Source organism: Tribolium castaneum, chromosome 7, assembly GCF_031307605.1.
Source record: "Tribolium castaneum strain GA2 chromosome 7, icTriCast1.1, whole genome shotgun sequence".
In the NCBI taxonomy this organism is placed as follows: domain Eukaryota; kingdom Metazoa; phylum Arthropoda; class Insecta; order Coleoptera; family Tenebrionidae; genus Tribolium; species Tribolium castaneum.
Genome location: NC_087400.1, coordinates 10,320,046 through 10,341,207, shown reverse-complemented (window position 1 = coordinate 10,341,207; position 21,162 = coordinate 10,320,046). Strand labels below are relative to the sequence as shown.

The following is a 21,162-nucleotide window of genomic DNA, read 5'->3' as shown; positions in this document are numbered from 1 at the left end:
TACAGTAAAACCCAGTCATTCGTAACATTCTTGGCAGTTTTTTAAAATCAGTTTTTTAGTAGAAACAGATAAGTGTATTTTTAACAACACTTGTGAAATTCACAAATCACGTAAAATCATTGTTACATTTATGTTATAGTACAATAGGAGATGTCGAGTGTACTAAAATCAACCAACGATGATTAAACAAAAAATCAAGTCATTTCACTTTTTCCTTTGAGTATCCTAGGCAACGAGGACTATACCGCGATCGCCAGATGGAGAGAACACGTGACTACCACGTGATCACTGTCACCGGCGCTCACACTATACATATAAGAACGATAAAAATAATAAAATTCACAAATTTAAATAAAGCGACACGTGCTTGTCATGTGTGTAAAATAACGGAACTTCTGTTTGATTATCTGCGATGGCACAGATTTCAGATTAAAAAACAATATTTTGGTTCGATATTTGCTATCATTTGAAGTGCGTTTAATCGTAGAAAGAGGAATGATTCATGAAATAATTGTGTCTGGGAAGAGATTGTTTTATCTGATTTCTACAATCAGTAGAACAGTGGTTATTACACAATTTGGTGTAAAGATGTTTTGTTTTTGATGTATTTTCGAGTGCTTAAAAATTACAATAAGTGTCCAGTATCAGGCAGATATGAGTAGGTGTTTTGTTCTATTGTTATAAGGAGGTTACGGTACCTAAAATCTTATTCATGTTTTATTTTATCAGCCTGTACGTATTTACACAATAAAATTGAATTCGATGTTCTTCATTCAAAGCACCCTTCTTTATAATCCCATCAAGTGATCAATGACCATGAATATTACGATTTGTAACAGATATAATCCGATTGGCTCCACTACCGGAAATTGTATTGGCTTTTAATTCATTTATACATTTCCGTCGTCTACCGTTTCATCAAAACCCAACTATGAAATCATTTGTTCCCCCAAACAGTTTCACGGTAATAATTTCATTGTCTCTTCTGGATATAGTGGAGGTAATGACAATCACTTCTTATTGAAATGAATCATCCGTCAACTCATTCAAATCAAATGAACATAAGTAAAGCTTTCGGCGTCATAGAGATAATTCCGAATGAAGTGTTCGTTTTTTGTGCCGGCATTCTATTGTATTTCCCTCCAGGTTCCATATTTGGACGGGATTCTGAAGCTCGAAAAGGAAAACTGAGTGTATCTATGACAGACATCTTAATACGTCAGGAGATGAATTGAATGCGGATGATGCACGAGTGCAGGATATCATAGATAACAGTTTTACTGTATTGTTTGTTTGAGTGCAGTTTTTGTCTCTCTGAAAAAGCATTCTTAAACACGAGAAAACCACAGAAATATTTTCACGCGTTGAAAAATTCGAAACGATTAACAAAAGTGACTATAAAACTACTAACTTGTCAGTTTAGTTTAAGCAATTAATTCACTTTTTTTTTAATTTTGGTGTAAATTATACAGGCTGTTTCGTCTAAACCCCACATTAGAAGTATTGAAGGTTCTAATAAAGCTATTCATCTGAAAGTTCGTACTCAGTCATAATCCGTTAAATTCTGCTCAATAAAAATATTTTTAAGATGGCGGCACTTTTGGTTATTCCGGAAGTTGCTATCAACTTTCTTATTTTAAATGGAAAGCTATCACTTTCTTAAAATAACTCTAGTAATCCAAAAACGTACTAAAAAATTAAGCTTTCCATTTAAAATAAGGAAGTTGATATCGACTTCCGGTATAACCGTTGGTCGTACACAAATTTTCAGATGACTATCATTACTAGAATTCCCAATAATTCTAATGTGGGGTTTAGACAAAACACCCTGTATATGTATTTTCCAGCGATAGATTCGTTCGACTTTTTTAAATAACCTGGAAATATTAAAATCACTAAGATCTATGTATGAGCGGGGGTGTTTAGTGCATATTGTTAGGTTGGTAGTGTTCCCGTCGATTTTACACCTGTCATGTTTTAAATCCGAATTGTTTAAAGACGTTTGTAAAAAAACTAATTATTTATTGTCGATAGTGGATTTGTTTTAGTCACTTGAAGACATTCACGAGACGAAGATTTTAAACAATTTTTACAACTTTTCTCAGGTAAATGCAAATACATAAAAATTAAAAATAAATACAAGTACTACGTGAATCGCATAACTTGGTTTTTGCTTAATTATGGACTGGAAATAGTATACAAAATTTGAAAGCATTCACTCTATTTCCACCTTATCAGTAATGACCTCAAATTTTTCCACGTTTCCGTAGTGTAGTGGTTATCACGTCCGCCTCACACGCGGAAGGTCCCCGGTTCGAGCCCGGGCGGAAACACTTTTTTTTTCATTCAAACTACAACACCTCGCAACAATAGATTTCTTTGTACCGTTTAAACCTACCACACATTGAAATTATATTGTAATACATGCAACGACAACATTTATGTGTACAGAAATTAGCATACATTTAATTCAATTGTGTGTTCGGTGACATTTAGCAACAAAGTTACATGAAATTGAACCATGAAACAACCGTAGACTGGGCTAACAAACGTTTTATTAACCGAAAGCACTGTTTCAGAAGTTATAGGACACTGGGCTTTGTTATTAAATAATAAAATGTCTAAATAAGTTACAAAGTTATTCATGTGAAAGAAGCTAAAGCTACATGGAGCATCAAATAAATAAAGGTTTTTTATTTCTTATTTTATGCGAATATCAAAATGTTTTACATTTTCGTTCATAGTCATAACTTCATAACATTAGGTTTTTATTAGGCAACACATACTACACATGTACACGTTCTATGTACAGAATGAGTCAATAGTGGATTATTTCTGACATGTCTTAAGATAACCAACCAAATATTAGTATATTTGCACTTACCACTTGGAGATTGTTTTATTTTTAAATTAGTAATTGATTCAACATTGGTTTTTCATCTTTTAAATAATAATAGTCTATAATGAAATTTTAACAAATTGTTAAAACAAACTTGACAATACCCAGGACAATATAAAAAAATGATTACCGACTTGGTCTGCTGGAATCAGTATCACTAGTTGCATATTAACAAAAATTCGGAAATAACCCACTATTGACTCACCCTGTATAAGCTTTTGTTTACTAACACTAACGTGTACGTGTAGGTGCTCTTATTTTACGTTGAAGTTCCAAAGTTTCTGATTTAGAGATTTTTATTATAATTTAATATATTATATATCTGATTATTATATATTATGTATTATTATATATCTGACCTTTATTATTTTTACTTACCTACCATTTATTATTTTCTCCTTGCACTTGTTATTTTCACCCAGCGTTTACTATTTATAGTTGCGTTTAATTTCTTCTTTTGGTTTGAAGCATTTATTTTATTTGGCAAAGAGCTTCGACAAACTTCAGTACGCGCAGCAATTTCCAATTACTTTTTCGTTTTAATCTAATTATGTCGAACATGGGAGTTCCACTTGACGCCTATTTGTATTCCCCGAGTCATTGCGGTTTATAATACAAGTTTTTCTTCAATTGTCTGTTTCAGATCTACACAGACTGGGCCAATCATTACTTGGAAAAAGCTCGAAGTAAAAAACGCGTCAATTCTTTAGCGGCGGATTGCAGTGACGGAGTCTTACTTGCTGAAGTCATCGAATCTGTTAGTAAGTAAAATTTATATCTTACACGATTTGGATTTTATTTTATGTGCCAGCTGGACAAAACGAAATTGTTTCATAAAAAGCGAGCTTTTGAGAGAGCCAGCTAACCACCAGAGATTTTTACATTTATTTGTTGCATTTTGTGACTGGAGCGAAATTAACGTCGTAAAAAAGATGCTAAAATCTTGAAAGCTTCAAGTAAATGTAGTACTACATATTGGCCTTTGTGTGAGCAAGTAAAATTTTAACAGTTTGTACTATACATCAGAGCTGAATCATCGTCCATGAATTATTTATTAATTCACTGCAGTTTCAGTGAAACTATTTGATGAGTAAACTCAAAAGCTCTCGGGCACTAACTAGCTAAAAAGATGAGTTCGTAACGAGACTACGTATTTTGTGGTAAATTTTTAATTATTAAAGTTTGTGGTTTTATCATGTTTTGAAAGCTCCAGTCACATCACATCAAACTCATGTTTGTGGGAATGAGCTTTAAAAGCAACAAGAAGAAATTCTTGTTATTTTTATATTCACTACGGATACCTAAAGGTTAGGATACGAAACAACGTACAAATAAAACGTTCCCAACTTCGATAGTTCCGTTAATGTTGCTAGAGGGCATAGATGTTCTATTACCATCTAAGTTTTCAGAGCAATGAATTAAAAAAAATGGTTGTATTTGTATAACAAAAAAATACAGGCAGGTAGAGCACTGAATTCTCAATTGTAAGAGATAAACATAATGCAAAAATTGTATCGTAAACTATACAGGGTGATTGTTTTAAGGCCTACAATAGTAACTTTTTAACTTCTAATAAAACTAGAGATTTAAAATTTTGTATACGATGCAAATCGACCATTTCGAGTTCAACTAAATTATTTTCAAAACAGCTGAGCGTCAGAACCACGAGAAATTGCCGCCAACTTTGAAATTTTAAATAGTAACCAAACATTTTTACCTTTTTAAACTGAGTAAAATTTAACCAAGTTGTTGGTACTCATCTGTCACAGTTTTTGACATATGTCAATTTTTTGTTAAAATGTTTATTTGGAAAGGTTTATTTAAGATATCAGCCCTTGAATCATTTGCGAAGTGAATAATTTTTTCGGCATTCGATATCCAAAGTTCCAAAGAGCCTTTTCAAAATTATTAACTGTCAAAATTAAAGGCTAGTATGATTTTTTCAAAATAGTTATAAAAAGTCGACTATAACTCAGTTTTCCTAACGGCAATCAAAAGAACAATAATATTTATAGTGATATTTATCAACAGTTCCTATACCTATTATCTTTTACATTTAAAAAAAAAACACAAAAAATGGATTTTGCTTCATAATTTTTTTAGTTAATCAAGTAGACCTTGCAAAATGGTCAACAATTGTCAAACTTTAACATTTTACTTAGTTTTTAGCTGCTTTATTATCAAATAAGCAGTAGAGCGATAATATTTAATGATGGTTTATGCAAATTTAGTGAATTATGTAAAGTAGCTCATCAGTCCGCTATAGAATTTTGAACTTCTTGAGTGAAAATGGTGGACAAATCTAACATTTCTTTTAATCAGTGGCACAATTTTACACAATTTTTAAAATGAAAATAGTTAGCTAGAATTATGTTTTTTGCTTTATTTCAAAAACTGTAAGAGATTGATAGAGAGAGAAGACGTTAATAAAAATTGATGTTGTTTTAATTGATTTGAAGAAACAGGGTCATTCTATTTGAAAAAACTGTGTTTTTTAATCAAAAAAATATTATAGTAACCTTGCAATTTGACAGTTAACAATTGAACAAATTTGTTTAAAGACGCTCAAGCAGCCGATTTGCTTCTTTTTGCCTGTGGCCGAGTATTGAAAAGTTAATTTATACCTAAACCGTTAAAAATAGAAATATGGTGTCGGGGAATTTTTTGTAGCAAATTTAATTCTATACAACTTTGTTTTTTACACTTTCTTTATATCTTCAATCGTATTCGCAGCGTTCGCAAAAATATAAGGTGGACCGCAAATTATAATTCTAAGTGATAAATTTTTGCGCACAGTCGCATATTTATCGAAACGCTGAGAATACGGTCGAAGATATAAAAAAAAGAATTAGAAAGAAAGTTGAAGAAAATTAAATCTCCTATAAAAAAGTCTGCATCACTATATTTCCATATTTTACAGTTTAGGTATAAATTAACTTTCCATTACTTGACCACCGGTAAAATAAAAAGATTCTCTCTCTTGAGTGTCTTTGAATGTCTTTGGTGCCTAAACCGTTGTCGATAGAGGCATGGTCTTGCGGATTTGTTTAAAGGAAATTTAATTCTCTACAAATTTTTTCCTAAGATTTTACTTGTATCTTTAATCGTATTCGCAGCGTCTTGAAAAATACAGGACGAAGCTCAAATTTTAAAGAATTTTTTTTCTCATGTTTGTTATAAAAATTTTAGTCGTTCGTTTTTCTTAGTCTGTTAAGAGTGCAAAACTCATAATTTCTGCATTTTTCCAAACAATTACATAAGAATTTTTTGTGTTCAGAAAATTTTGTTTCTCATTTCGTCTCCTAACTCATAGTTCTCCGTAGTCAAAAAATTTTTTTATGAACTGTTTGATACTATTGTATCCTATTAAAAACGTGCTAGAAACCATAAATCCGATAAATACTCCAACTTTATTACCATTTGCGTTCTAATTTACGATTATTCTCATTTAATATCCATTAGTACGCACATTTTACATCACAAACCACAACTCTAAACCCATCTTAAAAATTGGCGTTGTTTATTCAGCTCTAACCATATTCAATTATTCATTTCAATGCATCAACGATAATGTAGCCCACAGACAAGCATATTATTAGTTTGAATACGCTTAAATAATTACCATAGGGTGTGAGCACCTAAGGTGTTGGGTTTGTAGAATTGCTCAACACCCATTCAATATGTGGACAAAAGACTGATGATTTCATCAAATTTTATTGTTTACAGCATGCCAGAAAATCCCCGACATCAATCGAAAGCCAAAATCGCCATCCCAAATGGTAAGTTACTGCCATTATTTTAATTGTTGTGTCATGGTATCGAATTGTCCAATCGTTTATCGCATCTGTGTGTCAACACACCGACAAAGTTAAACGTGGGTGTCCGACCTTTTCTGGGATTTAGATTTATATGCGTTTATCTGAAAATGGGATTGTAGCGTCTCGTATTTATTGTCCTAGTCTAAGAAAAAAAAAACGGTAGGGTATGTTTGAATGGTGGTCAGGTGATGGCCTTTGAGATTAAATGATTTTTATGGAAATGAGGCCGGAGCTTTGGAAATGATTTGTACAGCCTGTTATTAGTTTTATCATATTTAATTCAACTTTTTTGATACCGCATACAGTTAAACTGTTGATTAAATCATTGTACAGGGTGCTGCATTTTGGATGTCCAAATAGGGGATTTCCGAAACCAAGAGGTTTAGAGAAAAACGAGTAACATATTCTCGGGTCCGTTTTTTTGACAAAATAATTTTGGGCAAAACCGCATTCCGCTATCGTCTTTTGTTTTAGACAACAAAAGTTGACATTTTAGCGAAATCTTAAAAAATCCATATTTTTCTTGTTATAAAAGATACACATTTGAAACAAAGACATTATACAGGCACTTTTTACAGAGAATTTAATAATGTTATCAGCGTTTTTTTAAATAATTCATTTAGCTGTAATAACACAAATTTTAATTTTTTTTAATAGGAATCATAGACGGCTGTGATATTTTTGAAAAACTTATTTTTTCTGATTTGATGTGTCTATTTGTGTAATACAGTATTTTTAAATATTTAAGAAAAAACATCACATTTCGCTTTTTCTTTATAGTAGGCCATGAAAAAATTTTTGATTTTTATTTGAAACTATGAAAAAATATATTATCCAACAAGTATTTATAATTTAATGATTTTTACATACTAATTAATTCAAAAACAGCATAATAAATTATTTTTAAATCAAATTTTTGCGATTAATAAAAATTATTAGTTTTTAGATTTAAAATGACAAGCTTACATTGTCATTCTATTTTCGAATAAACATGAAATGTTGGAAAAAGAAAAATCTTATTAATTGTATGATTTCCTGTCAATAAAATTTTACAAAAAAATGTCAACCCAAACATCAAAATCAAATCCCTCCTGTGATAAAAAAAATACATAACGTTATCAACGTCGCCTCCATTACACTTCACTAAATCATAAAAAAAGTGTCATCGAATGATAGTGCCACATCGATTTCAATTTTGTGCAATTTTTTTATGTAATTAAAATCTGCGATGGTCATATACAATTGAAAATAATTTTAACATACCTTATTTTGACAATTTCAGATTTTTTACTTTAATAACCGTACAAAAAAATTCAAGATTATTCACACCTTTTATGTGAAATAATTTTTCCGTGGCCATCTAGTTTCAAATATTTTAAATATATTTTTTATCAAAAGTATATAAAGCTGTATTCATATTGTTTTCAGTTCAGAAAAAAATAAGCTTTTTGAAAATGTCATAGCCAACTATTGATTCCTATTAAAAATAAAACTATGTTATTACAGCTAAACGAATGTGAAAAAAACCGCTGATAACATTATTAAAATCTTTCTAAAAAATGTCGTTGTTTCAAATGTGTATCTTTTATAATAAGGAAGATATAAATTTTTAAAGATTTCGCTAAAATGTAAAATTAGTTTCAGAATATTTGATCCAACTTCCAACTTTTTTGATATTGCATTCAGTTAAACTTTTGATTAAATCATTGTACATACACTCAAAGGGTACAAATTACACGTACATCCTTGTAGCAGAAAATGAAACCTGCTGACTTGTTGCAAGTTTGGCCCTCCAGCTTGTAGTGCGGAAGTTGTCTCAAGAGGAAAACTTTCTAAATCGATAAGGGTTGTATTGTTGCGTCCAAAGCAGTAAAACGTTTCGAATAATTGAGCATTTTTAATCCGTTTTTCGATTTATGATGATTAAAACACGTAGCATAATTTTCGGTTGAAGCTAAATGTGTATTTGAGTCTCGACGTCCCAATATTTCACTTTTGTTTGTCCACATATTCCGGTCACATTCGTTCGTTCTTTTGATGTTTACCTCGATTGAGCCATTTGTGTATTGTAGTGAACCGGGAGAGCAAAATTAAATAAAAAAAACAAAAAACAGACCGGCATACCAATGCCTGTGTGTTATTGTTATTGACAGTTGCATTTGAAATGTTTTGTTTGATTATTAATTCGCTCAAATGTCGATGTTTAGGTGCAAGTAATAGACCTGAGAGATAATGTTATTACTTGGTTGGTTTTGCGTATTGTAATTTGTGCACGCGAAGGTGTGGGTAATTTGCTTCTCATCATTTAAGTGACAATTTAATGGGTTTAAGGATTGGATCGCTGCAGTTTGAAGAGAGGGAAAATGGCAAATGTGGCAGGGAATTTGAAAAAAAAAGAGTATTATGCTACTGTGTTACCTATTTATTTGTTACGATACAATAATATTATATTACGAAAACTTTTATGAAACTATATCGGAAAAGACACAAAGTAAAAGTAAAGAATTAGTAAACAAAAAGTAACAAAAACCTATGAATTATTTGTTTAAAATTTTTGTCAAAAGTTTTTTAAATAAGTTGTAACTAACTTGTTCAGAATTGGCTGAAACTACGTAAATAGATAATTCCTATACAATTTGCTTGTGAAGTTTTTTTACTATTTCTATTTAATTATGTTTATGTTACACTATTAAAAACTTTTTTTGGCTGGTTTTGATAAAATCTCTTAAGCTAAATGAGTTTAAAAGGAGTCAAAGCAATGACCATTTCTCACTATTTGTAGGGGAGAGTTGGGCAAAATGGGATATTTACGCCCAGTTTCCAGAACATTTTTTTATCGGACCGATAACTATCGGTTCCATAATTTTATCCTAGCAATAACATCAAAATATGAAAGTATCGATCAATAAATTATCCATTAGATATTAGATAACTATTGGTCTGATAGTTAGTTTAGCAGAAATCTGATAGATGATCTCAATATCTGTAACAAAATTCTCCCTTCTGAAAACTTGTTAAAATCATTAATATTTGTAAACAAAAAGGTAACAATACATCAAAATCGTACCAAAATTGACATTATGCTAGTATCCAAGCAGTTGGAACACGTTTTTGTGAGACAAACACAAAATAATATCATCAGGGTTTATGTACAGTCACGATCATAAAGAATGACACCCCTATAAACTCAACTCAAAAAGATTTATTGCTGCGGTTTGAGTTCAGCCCCTTGCTCGCCGGCCGGATTTATAGGGGTGTCATTCTTTAGGCTCGTAACTGTACAATATAAATTGTTTGATTTTGTATGTCTCTTTTCATATTGATGAATTTAAAACTGCAAAAAATCTAAAAATCATACTCTTTCCAACGATGTGAAATGTAAGATTTAGAAAAAACAAAAAGAAAAGCTTTTCACACACTTATCACTTATCACTCTTATCACTAAGTTTCCACTCATAGAGCCACCAACAACAGGGGTAGAACCTTTCCAAAACAGTCATAATTATTTGTAATAATAAAGGTGTGTAATTGCATTCAGATTTCAAGAAAGAGTTGGTGTAAAACATAATTTTTAATAAATTTGAATCTAGAACTCCCTTGATCCGCCCTTGATTTAAGATTCTATTTTAACAGGAGCTTCTTTTTGGCGTCATTATTTATATTTTTTACCGTTATTGTATACGTAAATGTTGGTTTATAATAATTTTATTCAGAAAATAAATCTACAAAATCACATTTTCTGTACTGTTTTTGATTTCGTTACAATTTTAAAAACACGGGATTCTTATTTATAACAATTCGTTATCTTCTTTGAAATAATATTTCGTCGCATTTTCCAAAAGGCTTAGCCTTGGATCTAATAATTTCTGTCTTTTAGTATTTGCTAAAATCTCAATAACCTCTTTGTCAGTACAAGAACTGGTACAATTGTCTTGTCAAATTTTATTTGTTCAAGGTTCAAAATTTCTGAAAAATAATATAATTTTTAAAATAAAGCAAAATAATTTCACTTACAATCACAACTTAATGAAATTACGCCCAAATAGAGAAATAGAGAGTAAACAAGTAATACACTGTACACTTTTTTGGCGTCTCTTCCATTGATTAATGAGCTTTAGGTTGTCACTATCTTTTGCACAGAAAATTTGGAGCTACAAGAAAACTATTTTTTTTGTTCAAGTGCACATCATTCCGTATTAGCAACCTCTGCCCAATTGATTTTTATGCTTTGCTTTTTAAATAAATCGTGATATCCTGTTGTTCCAGACCATTCTATTTTATCTAACTCTCCCCTACCTGTAATTTTTTCTCGCGCATAAGGCAGTACACATAAATCTCCCAAAAAAAAACAATTTGCATGTTATCTTTTTATTAAATATTGATGAGTTTTTTATTTATTGTTCATCGTATCACAACTTCTTCATTTCTCTGTATACAGGTGTCCGTTTTTCGAGCTCCACCATGGGGATCTCAGTTATTATAAGAGATACGAGGTCGCTTAAATTAGGACAAAGCTGCGCATTTTTATGCTGAACAATTATCGTCAGTGGCATTTTTAGTTTTTGAATTATTGGGAAAAAATGGAAACACTCAACTCTGGTTTTTCTTATGAAAGCCATATTCGTTTTTTGTATTTTTGAAAAGTGTTTTTGTTCCTTATTATTACAACGATATATCACATGATATGATTAAATCTTACAGGCTGATCAAAATGGAGAAAAATATTTTCGAAGAGTGCTTTGGAAAAACAAAACAAAGTTATAAAAATTCTGCTCTCATATTTAAGAGAACTATCAAAATTTTGGCGTTTTTTTTTCTAAGCACTCTTTGCAAAAATTTTTTTCTTAATTTTAATTAGCATGTAAGATTCGATCATATAATGTGATACATCATTGTAACCAGGAACAAAAAAACTTTTCAAATACAGAAGTATCAAATATGGCGTCCATAAGAAAAACCAAATTTGAGTGTTGTAACTCTAACATTAAGAACGCCTTGAAAAAGGCGATGACAAATTTAGATTTCTTGTAAAAAAGTGCCTGAAGAATGTCTAGTTCTTCTGGTTTTCGCTTAAAAAAATAAAAACGTAAGTTACAATTTTTTTAATTTTCTCATTAATTCAAAAAATAAAAATGACACTAAATTTTCTTTCAGATAATTGTTCAGCATAAAAATGCGCAACTTTGCCCTAATTTAACAGCCCTCGTATCTGTAACAATAAGTGAGATCCCCATGGTGGATCAAAAAACGGACACCCTGTATTTTACACACAAGTGTTCAAAAGCGTGAAATATTTATGTGTACAGCGTGCCATTTGTGTGACAAGTTAAATTTTTGCAAGGATGTAATGCATAATGTACATTTATGGCGGTTCCGTATGACACATGATGGTTCATGAAGTAAATCATTCAGAGTCATAAAATAAATTCATAAACGCATCACATTCCCTTTAGACCGGCGACAGCTTTAATATTGCACTTGCATACGTGAATAAGTCTTTAGAATATTTATGAGAGAGAGAAATAGGTCAGAGGACTGATTTCGGGATTTCTGACTTACTAATTTGCTCAACATATTTTTTTTTATCTCTGTTTGATTTTAGTTTAGGTCAACAGTTTTAGAATCAGCAACAGTTTATTTCTGGTTTTGACAGGATACATATTTGTACATTGAATAAAATTGTCATTTATTTATCTTTTCTATTGGCACTTGTAGATAACGAAAACAGGTGGAAAAGATCAGCAGAATCATAAAGTAACTTAAACAATTTGGAGAATGTTGTTCCCAATTACTCTTTCAGTTTGTTAAACCGATCAAGAAAAAGTCTAATTGGCTCCAAGTTCAAATCGTAACGGAATTGGTGGTCCGCTTAACTGAACTTTTTTCAGTTAGGTACTTATTAAATTACAAACTAATTATCCTTAAAACAAACATTCGCCGGGAAAAATTCCCGTAAAACTAAACTTTCGACGAAGATAATTAGTTTTAATTTCGGTTTCTTTCCAAACACAACTTTTACCCAAACGCTGTCTAATTAAGCAATTATCGAGAAATGTAATTTCTCACATGATACAAGTAGCTATTAATGTTTATTCTAATTTAATGAAAATATTAATACAGAGCTGGATCTAAAAATAGTCGGTTTGACTGGAGTCTAGGATTCCGGTTGTTCCAATTCCATAAAATTATTCAAGTCTGTTACATCACAACCCACGACCAATGCCAAATTAATACCGACATAATATTGTTCATTCATAACTTTAATCGATAGTCGAACGAGGAAGATCAAGGTCAAAACGGTACATCAATAACAACATGAGCGGAGTCTATATTATATTGCCACACGCACAATTATATTTGTTTTATGACGTCCCTGTATAATCAATTCATCGGGTTATTATTGCATTATCCGGGTCATTTTTAGCCGTGCCTCTCCACTTTATAGCGGTAGATTTGGAGATAATGGTACGTTTAAAATCCGTGCTTAATTTTTTAATGTCCTTAAGCAAAATATATAATTGCTCCGGCACCGAAACCGCAGACCAGACTCTAAACCGAGCTGCATTTTAATGCGTTCTGCAAGGTTTAGCAAATTATTTTTGTTAAATAACACACCATGTCAGTTTCGTAAACATTGTTTTAAAATTAGACATTTTTTTGGCTAAATTGTAATAACAATCAGCCATATTGCGTTTTATAAAACGTGAGTCAGTTATTGGTTATTTCAAATTTTTTATGTAACCAATTATAATATTATTTTCAACTATCCAAATTTGTTATTGTTAGAAAGTTACAAAATTAATTCATGATTATATTTTTCGTTATGAAGTCTATTATAATTTAATTAATTATTTAAAAATCAAACGCAACGTTAAGTGGTAAATATGATTACTTTATTAGTATTTTTGGTTGCATCTACGAAATTTTAGATTATTAAACTTTAAAAATATGGGTCATTCTGTTTGCCAACAATCCATTATTTTAAAGTATTTTTTTAGTTTCTCATTATTTTAAGACCGGTTTATAGAAGCGTAATTGATTTAATCTGCAATTAAATGCGTGATTAACTGATCACGTGACCAAATTGAACCAATTTGATTGACCCATTCGCGCTGTTAACTTTTAACAACTAATTAAAACTTAATGAAGCTTTCTATAAACCGGCCCTAAGTCTTTGAGTGTCAGTGTCTTAGTCTCAGTTAAAATGTCAATTTATTAAATTTAATATTCGCTTTGGTGGAGTATCTTTTTTTTTTCATCCATTTATTAAGCCATAAGAGTTACAAATTTTTGACATTTTCCGTTCAATAGATTTTAATTTTTCGTATCTTTTTTGTCTTTTAGGGCCGGTTTATAGAATGCTTTATTAAATATTAATTCGTTTTTAAAAGTTAACAGCGCGAATGGACTAATCCCATAGCTTCAAATTGGTCACGTGATCAGTTAATCAAGCATTTAATTGCGAATTAAATTAAACGCTTCTATAAACCGATCCCTAGAGTCGGTTTACAGAAAGCGAAATTAAAATTTAATTCAGAATTAAACTAAGTCGATTTGAAGTTAGGTTCCGTAAACCGGTTTTTTGATTATTAATACACCTGTTTCCTAGTTTTCGAGATTTCAATTTTTGGTATATTTTAATTTTTCAACAGTATTTCAGATTTATCAAATTTATAAACATTTTCTCTTTCATTAAAATATTAATTTTCCACTAGTTTATTTTTATAATGCGTTGATTTGTTAGCTCTGACGTTCATTTATTTAATTTCCCAATGTTCTCATAGTCCTAGGTATTTGGATATTTGTTAGTTTTTCCATTTTTCAATTTTATACCTAGTTTATTAGTTTCTCATTTTCTTAGTTCTTCAACATTTCAGTTTTCCGGTTTTCTATTTTTTTATCAGTAATTCAGATTTTCAATTTCTCAATAAAGAACGTAATTTTACGATTTGTTCATTTTTATATTTATTATGTAGTTCTATGGTCTCTCACTTTCTCTGGCTTTCAAGCACATAATATTTCTACAGTTTGAGAAATTTCAATATTTCAGTTTCATGTTTTCTCATTGTTTCAATATTCCAGTCTTTCGATTTCTAAGCTTCTGAACTGTTTTATCTGAACTGACTAATCAAATTGCTTCAATTTGGTCTCGTGATTAGTTAATCACGCATTTAATTGCAGATTAAACTAAACTAATGACGTTTCTATAAACCGGCCCTAAAAGCGCGAATGGACCAATCAAATTGTTCAATTTGGTCATGGGATTACTTAATCATGCACTTCATTGCAGATTAACTTCAGGACGCTTCTGTAAACCCACTTTAAGGTCCGGTTTATAGAAAGAGATGTGAAAATTTAATTCGTCGTTAAAAGTTAACAACGCGATTGGACCAATGAAATTTGTTCAATTTAGTCACGTGCTCAGTTAATCACACATTTAATTGCAGATTAACTTAATGACGATTCTATAAACTGGTCTTAAGGCTCAGTTTACAGGAAGCGAAATTAAAATTTAATTACGAATTAAACTAACTCGATTTAAGGTGCCATTGACAAACGTCAAGTTAATCCCGAATTAAAAGTTATTTACTATTAAAACATTCTGTTGACCCAAATGTTTTAGTTTTTCAGTTTTTTAGCTTCGGAATATTTTAAAATTAAACTTTGTCAGCTCAAAAAGTCGGTTTTCGATTATTAATTTTGCTAGTTATTAGTTTTTGGAGATAATAATAACGTTTAAAATCCTTGCTTAATTTTTTAATGTCACTAAGCAAAATGTGTAACTGTAATTGTTCTTGTTAGTTGCCAACTATCCTGTTATTCAAAAGACATTGTTTTATTGTAATAATAATAATTAATTGTCCTCGAAAGGATTTGTCCTTTAAATTGTCAAACACTAGGAAGCCTTAATTTAATTTTTATTTACCCATATTTTTGTTTTGCTGGAATTTCCTTGAAAGCTTCTGGGTTGAAAAGGTTGCGATAGAACATGGGCCTTATTTTCGCTTCTATGGAAGTTCCTTTGATTGATCTGAGCTGTTCTTTTGAAAAACTCCACGTTAGAAAAAATGGTCCACTTATCGCCTCCGAACCTCCCTATCTCTCACCCTTCCTGGCCCAGATTCGAGATAACCGTCCCGGATTAATCCGGGCCAAGAGCCATCGATTTACTCAAAAATCACCTCGTCAGAGTCCTTATCTCCGATCATCTTGTTCAACACCGATGAAGAGATTCTTGCATCTTCGCCGAAAGGTGGGGATCCGGTCCTCCTCATCATGTGCACGGAGTGGACTCTCGGTCAGTCCGTCGTGCGCCAGGCTCCTGGATAAGGCAAGCCGCCGCTAAGTTCCTGTCGTCCTCGTGAATAAATTACGATTTGAAATACGTGCGGATATTAATCAACGGTTTAGTTAAACGCCGACAACGGGAGGTGCACTGTGCGTGCTGTGACCCACATACTTTTTTGAGGAAATCCTCAAACCTCACCTGGATAATGTAAGTTGAGGTTTGTTTTACGTAATCTTCAACAACCCGGCTTGGGATTTGTGTTTGTTTTCGTTTCGGGGTTCTGTAAACTGGAGCGGTTCCGATTTGTTTTATGTAATTTTTAAGTGGTATCATTATTTTGCAATTGAGCGGATAGTTTTAAACCGCTTAATTGGTGTTTACCAGATTTTATTATTTGTTTACATGTAACTACTTCCAAATTAAGTACCACAAATTATAAATGGCCACAATAATTCTCGCATTATAAAACGTCAAAGGAATTTTTTGTCTTTATTCTGCAATTAACTAATTTATAATTATTTATTTAAACACAAATGTCATGACAATTGTTTATTTACAGTTTAAGAACTCAAGACTTATTTCTACATACTTTTGTGTAATATGGTTCATTTTATACAGGGTGTCCGTTTTTCAAGCTCCACCACAGAGATCTCAGTTATTATAAAAGATAAATTAATTAAATTAGGGCAAAGTTGCAGATTTTTATACTGAACAATTATCTGAAGAAAAATTTAGTGTCATTTTTAATTTTTGTATTATTAAAAAAAGGGACATTTGAAACAATTTTGTTTTTAACTAGATTTTTGTTTCTTGTTTTAACTAGATTTTAGAGGTTTAATTGAATTTAGATCTGCAAGGTTCACATTTCCGCCAAGCTTACTTATTTAAAAACTAAACTACATCATAAGCTAAAATTTTATTCTTCATAAACTAAGAGAAGACAAAGTTATAGAATCTGCCCGCATATTTAATAGAATTGTCAAAATTTAGTTTGTTAAACAACATTTTTGACGTTTTTCCAAATCATTCGTTGCAAAAACGCTTTTTTCTTAATTTCAGTCTGCATGTAAGATTCAGGACCAAAAAAACTTTTCAAAAATGCAAATGTCAAATATGGCGTCCATAAGAAAAACTAAAGTTGAGTTGAGTAACTATGACATCAAGAACTCCTTGGAAAAGGCGACGACAGATTTATATTTCTAGTTCTTCTGGTTTTCACTAAAAAAAATATAAACGAAAAATACCAAATTATGATTTTTCTCAATAATTCAAAAACTAAAAACGATACATCAAATTTTCTTTCACTTAATTATTCAGCATAAAAATATCCAACTTTGCCCTAATTTAACCAACCTCGTGTCTCTTATAATAGCTGAGATTCCATGGTGGAGCTCTAAAACGGACACCTGTATATATTTTTGTTTCATTAAACTAGACTTTTTTGCCAGTTTGCGTGTTGTATGTCTAGTCTATCTTAATTATAAAACAAATAAGTTTGTATTTATTTTTCCAATTCACCCTATACATGTACAGTCGAACTCGGTTATAACGAACCCGGTATTTAACGATTGCTCGTTTTTAAGTTTTGTTCGTTCTAGGAAACAGCAAACATATTCGATATTGCAACAAGATTGCAAAAGTGATAATATCTCAAAAACAGTTAAAATATTTACAAACAAAAATTAGTAAATCAATATAAAATTTGCCATATTATCATATGTATACCTTTGTAATCATCACCGGTCAATAAAATTTTACTGTTTGTCTATTGCCGCAAATTTAACAGTTTGTGCATTTTTCTAAATAAATGCTAATATGAGTTAACTATATCTCCAAAACTAGAGATGATAGATAAAATTGGTTGGATGTTTTGAAATCAGCATCCAACTGTCATTCAACAACAGCAAAAAAATTTGAGACAACAGATAAGTTAATGACTAAGGACCGGTTTATAAAAGCGTCATTAATTTAATTCGCAATTAAATATGTGATTAACTGATCACGTGACCATAATGAAAAAATGTGATTGGTCCATTCACGTTGTTAACTTTTAACAACGAATTAAATATTAATAAAACTTTCTATAAACCGGTTCTAAAAGTTGTGTCCTTTTTTAAAGAAATGTTAACTTGAGTTACCTATATCTCAAAAACTAGAGCTGATAAAAAAATCTGTTTGCACTTTTGAAATCAGAGCTCAACAACTTCCTAACATCAGCAAAAAAAATTTAGGTAACTAGTGTTATCTATCTTAATAAAATCGATTAATACTTTAAAGGAAAGTAAGATTAATGCAGTGAAACTTTCCATAATGGACACCTCCGAAAAACGGACACTTCTTCACAACGGACCTTTTTGTAAGAACATAACAAAACCTATATTAAAATTTACACTTCCGAGTAGTGGACACCTCTCTACAACGGATAATTAAAAATTCCCTGTCGGTGTCCGTTGTTGAGAGCTTTTTCTGTACGTTATTTCCTGTATCTATCTCAAACTAGGGACTTATTTAACTTGAAAAAAATTGCTCCATAAGAACAACATTTGGTTATAGGGAATACCAAATTCTGAAGTTCCTTGGGTGTTCGTTATAACCGTGTTCCACTGTACAAGGTGCATGAAGTATATTTTTACTGTATCTAGAAGACTATTAATTAAGTAATTAATAAATATTTAGTAACTGATTAATTATTAAGTCGCTGCAAAAATTATTAATTCTTACGTCATTTTAGATCAAGCCATTTTTGGTTATTGTTTTGTGTAAGAACATCCATAAAAAATATCACTAGCTAGGACACTGACAACAATTTTTATAAGAATTTTATGTTTTTATAAAATAATTTAAGCATGAAATGGTACTTGAAATAATAAAATTTTGAGTAATTAGTAATTTAATATGTACATATTTTTAATTGCATTAATATTAGCTAATATTTTTAAATAATTGATATTGTCTATAAAGAATTATAGAAAAATGCAAGAGTAAAAATTTGCAAACTCTTGTCCAACGTTGATCTAACATAACCACTAACTAAGCTAAGAATACGATGTCTCTCATTTCTAGACGCTTGTTATTATTTATACAGGATGTTTTCAGAATGATAAACATTTTACCTAATGTGTCATTTTACACAAAACTACTACAATGGTTAAAAAGTATTTTGTTTATACTTCACTTAAAGTGTATCTTTTACTGAAATTTTTAAACAAACATATTACATTTCATTTTACTTCTTAATGTATATTTTCTGTAGGTGTTTCAAGAATGTTGAACAATTAGTTTGATTTAGTATGTTAAGAAAAACATCAGAATCTTCTGGTCTTATACTCGTACATAGAAAACAGGGAAACGAATTGAATTTATTTTTAACAACCACACTTAATTAATCGTTTGCGCTATAAATTATTTTTTTAATCAATTAGAAATATTTATTTTTGCTCGGGCCAAAAAATTTGAGTCACCCTGTATAAGTGAAATAAAAAAAACTATATATTTTGTGTGACATCAAAGGTCGGAAATTACGAATCACCTTGTATACTTTTTCAAAACTTATCATTATCACACAAATGTATAAATGTATAAATGTGATTCATATGTGTGTAGTATTTAAACAGATATTGTTTTATTTAATTTCCAGTTATCAGTTGCAAATAAAGGCTTAGCTATCACTACTCAAACATTGATTACACCAACCCAAACCTAGTGCAAGTCCGACACACAAACCAATAAAAATCTCCTCGTTTGTATTAACATGATTTATGTCCTTATTTAAATACAAAAATCTTATCTGAAATGAAAACAATGTGGCCACCTGGAGGGATAACATTCCACTAGACCCAAAATCGAAACTTGCGCAAGCTTTGTCTTAAAAATCGGAATTTATGTCTTCAACACGTAATGGAAACGATGAAGTAATTCCTGACTTTGTGATATGTAATTATTAGTCACTTTAACGATATCTCCTTGACGGGTTTTGCGGTTTTCTACACAGCACGTAGTGTTATGATAAATTAGAATATTTTTACTGACTCGCCAGATAACGGAATTTATAGAATTCGTGCCGTAATTTTGACACCTGTCTGGCGTTTGATTGGTAATTTTTCAAAAAAGAAGATTGAATACCTAATAGAAAAAATTGTTTGTGCTTACGATATTCTGCTTCTCGGAAGCAATTTTCAACGCTATTTTTTCTAGTCATTGTCCTTGACTCCTAGCGATAAATTACTGTTGCTATTCGTAATTTGAATTTAATTCACTTGGTATTAGTCGAAACTTAAAAAAATCTTTTCTCATTATTTTAACCAGATAAATTTCATCTGAAACCGCATGCAACTGAAATGAAAGTTTTTCACTTTCGGTGCCACTTAACTCATGAAATAAATCAAAGGTTTGTTGTTGTTATAATGATTACATCATGTTGTAACAAGACAGACGATAATTTAATTATTTGCTTATTTATTTCTGCCAATTTAAGGCAATTGCATCATCTCGTGCTAAATTTAACTTTCAACTCGCTGCTAGAACAGTTATTTACCAAAATGAAAAATAGTTAACGGTGCGAAAAATTGTTTGGGTCAATATGTTACAGCATTTTTCTCACCGTTCATCTCTTTGTTATTTTATGCAAATAGTGTGAGTCATCATTTTCGTTTCATTTTCTCCCAGCGAAGTGTTTCGTTTATTTTGGTCCAAGGGAAAGGGAACAAATTACATTCCTTCCAATAATATTGTTCTAATGGAACACAATTAGATCATATTTTTCTTTTCTTCCAAAATCTCCATTTTCAGACTTGTGTTTTTACAAGGCAAAATTTAAATTAAACTTTGTAGATTTTGAGTTAAGATAAGAAGCATGTCATAAATGTCTTGACATATTAATATGCAGTTAACATTTAATGGCCCACTTCAACAATTAGTCCATTTTTGGTAACTTTATTCTATTTTCAAGTCATTTTTAGGCGCGTTCTAATTTTTACAAATTGTCCAATGGACTTATGGTCCTTAAGAATAATATGAATGCAAAACATCTTGCAACATCTCCATCAATTTGCCAACTGGTGGTCGCATAATGAAGCTTTTTACATACGACGTCCATAAATCAAAAGATTACGATTACGGCATTGCAGGCATGAGAAAATGCACTTCCCGCCAGCCAA

At 30.8% G+C, this 21,162-nt stretch overlaps 1 protein-coding gene and 1 non-coding gene across 8 annotated transcripts in view; both read left to right on the top strand.

The window, feature by feature from the left end:
* The window catches only part of sick (sickie), a 269,698-nt gene that overhangs the window by 124,342 nt on the left and 124,194 nt on the right, over positions 1–21,162 (top strand). For 6 of the 7 annotated variants that reach the window (XM_015983908.2, XM_015983904.2, XM_015983903.2 and 3 more), the window contains exons 3-4: positions 3,543–3,660; positions 6,626–6,678. In XM_015983908.2, coding sequence (XP_015839394.1) covers positions 3,543–3,660; positions 6,626–6,678 — 171 coding nt within the window. Of the gene's footprint in view, positions 1–3,542; positions 3,661–6,625; positions 6,679–16,022; positions 16,214–21,162 lie in introns of those variants that run through there. The other variant, XM_064357825.1, reaches the window with a different exon arrangement.
* Positions 2,261–2,333, top strand: TRNAV-CAC (transfer RNA valine (anticodon CAC)). The gene has a single exon. It is a non-coding gene; the product is annotated as a tRNA-Val (tRNA).